This window comes from Ursus arctos, unplaced genomic scaffold, assembly GCF_023065955.2.
Source record: "Ursus arctos isolate Adak ecotype North America unplaced genomic scaffold, UrsArc2.0 scaffold_37, whole genome shotgun sequence".
Taxonomy (NCBI): Eukaryota; Metazoa; Chordata; class Mammalia; order Carnivora; family Ursidae; genus Ursus; species Ursus arctos.
The window spans coordinates 4,271,435-4,280,468 of NW_026623053.1; the positions used below are offsets into that span (position 1 = coordinate 4,271,435).

Sequence of the window (9,034 nt, forward strand, 5' to 3'; positions counted from 1 at the left end):
GAATTAGACTAGCACCAGAATTTAATTTTTACTATTATTATTTAAAAATTTTTTAAATCTAAAAATTTTAAAAATATTTACTTAAATATTTATCTATTTATTTATTTTAAAGATTTTATTTATTCGACAGAGAGAAAGAACACAAGCAGGGGGAGCAGCAGGCAGAGGGAGAAGTAGAGACCCCGCTGAGGAATGAGCCTGATGTGGGGCTCGATCCCATGACCCCAGGGTCACAACATGAGCCAAAAGCAGATGCTCAACCGACTGAGCCACCCAGGCGCCCCTCTTCTTTTTTATTTCTGAGTAATCTCTACACCCGACATGGGGCTTGAACTTACAACCTCAAGACCAAGCATTGCAGGTTCTACCGACTGAGCCAGCCAGGCACCACAAGCTTTAGAGTTTTAGTTAGCAACACTGGATGCCAGATGACAACTAAAACAGGGTCTTCAAAGACAGCAATGATTTTTCAGCTTAGAATTCCATACTCATCCAAATGTTTAATTAAGTGTAAGGGCAGAATGAGGACACTTTTTTTAAAAAAGTAAGCTCTATACCCAATGTGGGGTTTGAACACACCATCCTATGATCAAGAGTTGCTGGCTCTACCAACAGAGCCAGCCAGGTGCCCCAAGGACAATTTTATGTAGAAGCCGCTTTTAGGCAAACAGGCTTGAGCATAGGAAGGTAGAAAGGGCCACAGCGACCCCCTGGCTGAATATAGACAGGCCATCAGGCCCCCACCTCAAAATCTCCATAGGCTCTCACTGACCAATGGGCTACTTACGACCAGGCACAGTTATCAAAATGGGAGAATTCCAGACGTCGCATACCTCCTCTCCTTCCCCCCTTATTTCATTTTATCTTTTACTTTACTTTATTTATTAATTTTGTTTTAAAGATTTTATTTATTTATTTGACAGAGAGAGACAGCCAGCGAGAGAGGGAACACAAGCAGGGGGAGTGGGAGAGGAAGAAGCAGGCTCCCAGCGGAGGAACCTGATGTGGGGCTCGACCCCAGGACTCCGGGATCACGCCCTGAGCCGAAGGCAGATGCTTAACGACTGAGCCACCCAGGCGCCCCTATTTATTAATTTTTTTAAAAGATTTTATTTGTCAGAGAGAGAAAAAGAGAGTCAGCAAGCACAAGCAGGAGGAGCTGCAGTTAGGGGGAGAAGCAGCCTCCCTGCCAGGCAAGGAGCCCAATGTGGGATGCGATCCCAGCACCCTGGGATCAGGACCTGAGCCAAACGCAGACACTTCACCGACTGAGCCACCCAGGAGTCCCACACCTTTCCCCTTTAAACACAGCCCCCACCCACTGCCTCTGCTCTGCTGTCGTCCCTGCAGCTCCCTTGAAGTGTATCGGATAAACTATCTCCTTTGTTTTGCCTCGGGTGAATTCTTTCACCTCGAGGCCATTGGCTTCCACCTGATTGTCACCCCACATTTGGGGGCCCCCATCCTATCGGGAGAGATGCCACATTTAGACACCACATTTTAGATGTTAGGATTCAGAAGTTTTACAGTCTATATATTGTTTCTTAGAAAGTTATTCTAAGATCCATTCCGTAAAAATGAACATGAAAAACAAAAAGAGATGACACAGAATTCAGGTAACAGAGGATCCAATCCATAAGAAAGACCCAGGATGAGAGCTGTGACAGACCATGCTAGCAGCCAGTACAGCCTGAGATGCAGGGCGGGGGACTCGCAAGAGTTCTCTAGGTGAAAAAGAGAATGCCTTAGAATAGATAGAATGATTAAGAGTTTGTCAAAACTTGAGGATAAAGGAATGGAGAGCGAGAAAACAAGAAAGATAACCAACTAAAATATGTAGTCATACATTCTTAAGTGGCTACATGAACGATATTTACACAGTCATAATGTAATACTCTTTAGGTAAATGCTTTTTAATGGTTTTCTGTATTTGGAATCACCATAGACAGTAACAAAGGTCTATTGAAAATTATGGAATAGAATATAAATATTCTTAATTGTGACAGTTAAGAAGTATGATGACAAAAGTTGGGAGGTGTAAGGGAAAGAGGAGGTGGAGGGAAGGGCAGGGATTCTGCCTCCTTTTTTAAAGTGAAGGGGCAAGAGATTTAACTATATTCATTCACTAATTCAACAAGTACTTACTGAACTTCTGCTATGTTCCCTACACTCCTCCTTATTTTTTTAAAGCTCTACGCCCAGCATGGGCTTGAACTCAAGACTGAGACCAAGAGTGGCATGCTGTACTGACGGAGCCAGCCAGGTGCCCCTCCAGGCACTCTTAGTGCTAGAGATTCAGTGGTGAACAAAACAGACACAAATCTTTGCCTGCTTACGAAAGCAATGATCGGAGAGTTACACTGACAACTCTCGTCTATGGTAATGGTAAACTGGTAAACAGGGCATCCCCGAATTGCAGAATGGAGTACCTCTTAGGTATGGCAGTCATGGAGGTGCCACTGGGATCTCCCTTCAAGAAAGAAATAAGCTAGGGGTGCCTGGGTGGCTCAGTCGGTTAAGCGCCTGACTCTTGGTTTCAGCTCAGGTCATGTTCTCAAGGTCGTGAGATCGAGCTGTGCTGGGCTCTGCACTCAGTGGGGAGTCTGCTTGGGGTTCCCTCCCTCTGCCCCTCCCCCCTCCTTCTCTCTAAAAATAAATAAAATCTTAAAAGAAAAAAAAAGAAATAGACTAGCATACACCTCCCAGTGAGAAAATAAATCTGCCCCCCCTCAGAAAAGGGAAGCGGACATTGGGGTTTCCATATGGCCAGGTATTTTAATTCAGATTCTGCAGGAAATAGACTCTAAGAAACAGAACAGCAGGCCCAGAGAGAGAAGGAAGAGAGACGGGGTAGGAAGAGCTTCAGCCTGCAGGCAGTTCTGAGAAGGTCTCAGGTAGCCCAGTGGGAACTCTGGGCCGAGGCTGCCCCAGGTGGAGTCGAGCAGAAATAGCTTGACCTTAGTGCCCCCATTACCTTCAGTTATTGGCTGGGAACAGCCTGGTTTCAAGGCTGCAGCGTTCCAAGGACTGGTGATGGCACCTCTTGCAGCCGACTTCTAGAAAATCATCCATTTTATCTGATATGAAAACTGAGAAAGTTGAGAAACTTTTAAACATCTGCCTAAGATGACTTCCAAGATTAGATTTTTGCCCTCTGGAGTATTTATTTACTTCCGGTTATTCAGTGGTGCTGATGTGAAGGGATTTTGCAAATGTAATTAAGGTCCCAAATGAAATGATCTTAAAATAGGAAGATTATCCTCTGTGGGCCTAGATTAATAGAGTGAGCCCTTAAAAGGACTGGATTTTTCGTAGAAAGAGAGAGTTGAAGCATGAGAAAGATTCCAGGTGAGGGAGAGTCTGTTTGGGGCTTTAACGATGGCAGAGGCCCCATGGCAAGGAATTTGGGTAGCCTCTTGAAGCTGAGAATGCCCACTAGCTGACGGCCCGCAAGGGAACGGGGACCTAAGTCCTGTCATGGCAAGGAGCTGAATTCTGCCACAACCTTTTGAGCCTGGAAGAGAACCCTGACCTCCAGAAGAGAATGCAGCTTAGGGACATCTGGATTTTACCTTGGTGAGATCCTGAGCAGAGAAGCAAGTCAGGTGGTGCTTGCATTGTGGACCTCCATAACTGTGAGCTAATAAATGGGCTTCTTTTTAAGCTGCTGAGTTTGTGATCTCTTGTTATGCAGCGATTGAAAACTAACACGTCGCCCATCATAGTAGATTAAACGCAAACTTCTTACGTAGTTTCCAAGGTTTTCTGTGGTCAGACACTTGCCTGCACCTCTGTTGTGACCGTGTACTCTCTCCCCCACGCACTACTTTTTTCAATGACACCCCGTTTCCTTTCAAACATGCCAAACTCTTTTCTTCCCCAGAGCCTGAATTGTACTAGCCTTCCCCTCTACTTGGAAAACTTTTTCCTGAGATTTTCAAAGCTATGGCTTTCAAAAAATCTTTTATTATGGACGTTTCCAAACATACATGAGTAATGGGAGTAGCAGAATGAAACCCTATGTTCTGCCAGCTTCCATGAACATATGGCCTATCTTTTTCATCTGTAGTCCTCCTCACTCCTCCCCAGCCGTGTGCATTATTGTCTTTTTATTTTTCACATACGACATTTCCCAGCCTCACCATTTTTAAGTGGACAGTTCAGTAGTGTTAGGTATATTCACACTATTGTGCAACCATCTCCAGAATTCCTTTTATCCTGCAGAACTGAAACTCTATACCTATTAATAACTCCCCAGCCCCTGACAACCATCATTCTACCTTCTGTCTCTATGACTTTGATGGTTCTAGGTATTCATGTAAGTGGAATCATACAGTATTTGTCTTTTTGTGACTGGCTTATTTCACCTAGCAGAATATCTTAAGGATTCATCCATGCTGTAACATGTGTCAGAATTCCTATCTATCTATCTATCTATCTATCTATCTATCTATCTATCTATCTTGTCTATTCATTTTAAGGTTTTATTTATTTATTTGAGAGAGAGAGCGAGCGAGCACAAGCAGGTGGAGGGGCAGATGGAGAAATAGACTCACTGAGGAGCAGGGAGCCCGACATGGGACTCGATCCCAGGACCCTGGGATCATGACCTCAGCTGAAGGCAGATGCTTAGCCCACTGAGCCACCCAGGTACCCCATAATTCCCTTCTTTTTAAAGGAGGTATAATATATTCCACTATATGTATATACCACATTTTGTTTATCCATTCATCCATCAGTGAACATTTAGGGAAAAAAAACGGACACTTGGGTTGTTTCCACCTTTTGCTATTGAGAACACTGCTGCCAATAGCTCTTTGAGACCCTGCTTTCAATTCTTTTGGGTGTGTACCCAGAAATGGGATTGCTGAATCAGTTGGTAATTCTACTTTAAATTTTTTCGTAATCATCATACTGTTCTCCATAGCACTTATACCATTGTTTATTCTTTTTTATATAATAATTTTTTATTATATTAAGTTAGTCACCATACAGTACATCCCTAGTTTTTGATGTAAAGTTCCATGATTCATTACTTGCGTATAACACCCAGTGCACCATGCAATACATGCCTTCCTTAATAAACATCACTGGCCTATCCCATTCCCCCACTCCCCTCCCCTCTACCATTGTTTATTCTAATATACAATGGCCAAGCAGCCTATAGTGATTTTTAAAAAAATATTTTATTTATTTGAGAGAGAGAGAGTGCACAAGTGGTGGGGAGGGGTAGAGGGAAAGGGAGAAGCAGACTCCCTCCTAAGGGGCCCTACTCGGGGTTTGATCCTAGGAACCTGGGATCAGGAACTGAGCCAAAGGCAGTTAACCAACTGAGCCACCCAGGTGTCCCTGGCCTACAGGGATCTTAAACTGACACTAGCCCCTCTTGCAAGCTCCTGCCCTGAATAGCAGCCTCAGAGTCACAGGCAAATGTGAGTTCCTGATAGAATTTCCCCAATAGCCCTTGTGATCAACAGTCTCGCCTGCCTCCTAGAACCTTCCCCTCATGTAGCCTTTAGATAAGACTCTTCTGACGCTTACTAAAATCTGCTCTTTTGGTTTGGATCAATCAATCTGGCTTTCATCTGAGAACCCCAAAACACCCCACCTACAGAGCTAAATAGAGACATGTGTCCCAGGTCCTGCCTCTCTCTGTCTGCAGTCTGCCTTGACCTCCCCATGAGGCCCTTGAGGCACTGGGTAATTCCTCCAGGTCTTGTGAGTAATAAACTGCTCTATTTCAATTCCTCTTGTAGTCTTTTTTTTTTTTTTTACAACTTGCCATCCAGCACCCTATGCTCCACTTAGTAAGTGTTAATTTAACAAATTCATAGTAGAGTCCAATCTATTTTGTAAACAAACATTTGCTTCAGAATCATTCCATTTTGATCTGTATTTTTATTATATACTTACAGGTCATTTTTTAAAAGATTTTATTTATTTGAGAGAGAGAGAGACAGAGATAGCGAGACAGGGAGCACAAGCAGGGAGGAGAGGGAGAAGCAGGCTCCCCATCGAGCAGGGAGCTGTACACGGGGCTCGATCCCAGGACCCTGGGATCATGACCTGAGCCTAAGGCAGATGCTCAACCGACTGAGCCACCAGGCGCCCCACTTACAGATCATTTTAATGTTATTTGGTTAACAGTTAAGACAACAGGTATGATAGCATTGTATTAAACACCTGGGAAAATAGAAACAAGATGTACAATAGCCTTTGGAAATATTTTTGGTTTATGAGCTATCAATTTAAGTTTATTTTTGTAATTCATGGTTTAACCATTTTATTTATTAAATATTTTGAAAGAATGGGGCACCTGGGTGGCTCATTCGATTAAGCCTCTGCCTTTGGCTCAGGTCATGATCCCAGGGTCCTGGGATGGAGCCCCATGTCGGTCTCTCTGCTCTGCGGGGAGCCTGCTTCTCCCTCTGCCTACTGCTCCCCCTGCTTGTGCTCTCTCTCTGTCAAATGAATAAATAAAATCTTCAAAAAAATAAAAAAATAAATATTTTGAAAGAATAAGATATTTCATAAGTAATGTTCCAGTTAAGGAGTTGATATACAGTGTATTGGTTGTTTTCTGAACAAAATATTGAGAAATTGTGTCAGTCAACTTCATCCAAGGGTGAATGGTTAGTTTCTTGTCTCCAATTAGGTGACCTTGAGTCCTTTGGAAATGAACATTTACATGACTGAACTATTGACTCTGTGCTGTGCCCCAGAGACTTTGCTTTCTAGACATGATTTGATCACATGGATAAAGCCACCATCCAATACGAAAAACTGGAGAATGAGGCAGAATCATAACAGGATAAGATTGGAGGTGCTAAGGGGTTGAAACAAGAACTAATGCACAAAGCTTGCCACATTAATTAGGCCCCGGCCAGCTTAATGAAAGCCCTCTAGCTCACAAATCTAAATTGATATGCAATACAAATTTGGATATATTATTTTGGTGCCCTGGTTAAATGGCTTATTTTCTTTTTTCTTTTTATAAAGATCTATTTATTTTAGAGAGAGAGAGAGCACATGAGTGAGTTGGGGGGGAGCAGAGGGCGAGAACCTTCAAGAGGCAGATGCCACAGACTGAGCCACCCAGGTATCCCACCTTATTTTCTTTAAGTGGGAAATTTTATATTGAACTTTACTTTTAGGTGTGGGGGAATTTATTGAGATATTTGAAAAGACTTTATTGCCTTTTGTGGGGGGAGAGATTGTTTAATTTGGTTCAGTTTGTGAAAGCACCAGTTCAAGATAAGTGTTATTTCTCCAGCAGGTAAGGTACAGTAAGCACTTGAGTTCCTCCCCACATCGCATAACGGCTTCAGGAAGTCCCCAGAGCCAGGCCTGTTAACATGCACACAGCAGGACATCTATAGTTTCTCTTCGAACAGTAGCTCCTGTGGCATATATCCAATTGGAACGGAACAGGAAAATCTTCTCCCATCAAAAGCTCTTGAGTCCATCTTAAGCTTGACCAGTGTAAGCCTAGAAGCTGAAAAGCTCATGAGATGCTTTTGTTCTAGCAATCCTCTGGACGTCTAAGTGTGCCAGCTTTTGCTCTCTTCTGAGTGACTGTGGTCTCACTTTCTGCGTCGGAGCAGCTGAGAGTTGATCTGAAGGGGACACTAAAGAACTGCTAGAAAGTAGTATTTTACTTAAAACTGTGTTTTCTCTTATTGTATTGATATTATGTGGCTACGTAAAAGAGAAAAATAAGAAAAAAAAAAACCCTCACCGAAATCTAAGCATTAGAATAAACTGTAGACACTTTCAAACCTCACCCTTCGTCCCAGGGCCTCCTATCATTCTCTTCAGGGCCAACTTTACCTCCTGGTTCCGCAGAGTGTAGATGAGGGGGTTGAGGAAAGGGGTGATGGCTGTGGGAAATAAGGCAGCTGCCCCATCCAGGGGGCTCTTGGTTTCAGGTTGCAGGTAGATGAAGGCACAGGGCACATAGTAGATGGTGACCACGGTTACATGGGCTCCACAGGTTGAAAAGGCCTGGCGCCGCCCATCAGTTGTACGGATTCTCAGGATGGCCCGAGTGATCTGAACATAGGAGAGGAGTATCAGGGAGAAGCAAGTGGCAACCACCACCCCAATGTCCACAAAGGTCACCTGCTTGTTGACTGTTGTATCAGCACAGGCTAGCCTCAAAACCGCAGGAATGTCACAGAAGAAATAATCTACCTGGTTGGGGCCACAGTAGGGCAGGCGGAAGGTTAGGATGGCCTGGAGAGCCCCATGGATGGATCCTGCCACCCAAGCTCCAGCCACGAGGCTGGTGCATAACCTCCCATTCATGAGCACGGGGTAGCGCAGGGGCCGGCATATTGCCAGGTACCTGTCGTAGGCCATCAGGGTGTAGAGGAAGCACTGGGTACTGCCCAGGAAGTGATAGAAATACAGCTGAGCCACACAGCCACCAAATGGGATGGGTTTAATGCCTAACGTGAAGTTCATCGTGAGGCGAGGGACAATGATGGTAGAGATGCCCATGTCAATGATGGAGAGAACACCAAGAAAGATGTACATGGGACGGGCATGGAGCTGCGGGTCCACTGAGACAATGACCAGAATAAGCAGGTTTCCCAGCTGAGTCAGGATGTAGATTAGCAAAAAGAACACAAACAGGAACATCCTTAGCCTGAGAGGGTAGGGAATTCCTGTGAGAATGAACTCAGTCAACAATGTGCTGTTGACTCTTTCCATCCTCTGGAGAGATCTTATCTAGAGAACAGACAAAACAAGCGTTAGCATGGAAGTGAGAGGGAAGTGAGGAAGAACTGGAGAAAGAGATCGTAAAAAGCAGGGACAATGGTAGAGAAGTTTTTGTCTTATGTGGAGAGATGACAAATAGGGAGAAGTATGCTCTATGGCAGGAGTTGGCCTGTTTAGTAAATAAAGTTTTATTGGAACACAGCCATGCTCATTTACTTACGTATTGTCTGTAGCTGCTTTGGTGCTATGATGGCAGAGTTGAGTAGTTGTATTTAGCCTGCAAAGCCTAAAATATTTACTCTCTGGGTCT

At 44.0% G+C, this 9,034-nt stretch overlaps 1 protein-coding gene across 1 annotated transcript; it reads right to left on the minus strand.

Moving 5' to 3' along the window:
• Positions 1–7,773: 7,773 nt before the first annotated feature.
• Positions 7,774–8,715, minus strand: LOC113248498 (olfactory receptor 10G3). Its single transcript, XM_026489987.3, has one exon. The coding sequence runs from the start codon at positions 8,713–8,715 to the stop codon at positions 7,774–7,776; it is 942 nt and encodes a 313-aa protein (XP_026345772.3).
• Positions 8,716–9,034: the final 319 nt, after the last annotated feature.

Excerpts from the sequence above, each read along its gene's own strand:
- LOC113248498 (XM_026489987.3), bottom strand. The coding sequence starts at position 8,715 with ATGGAAAGAGTCAACAGCACATTGTTGACTGAGTTCATTCTCACAGGA.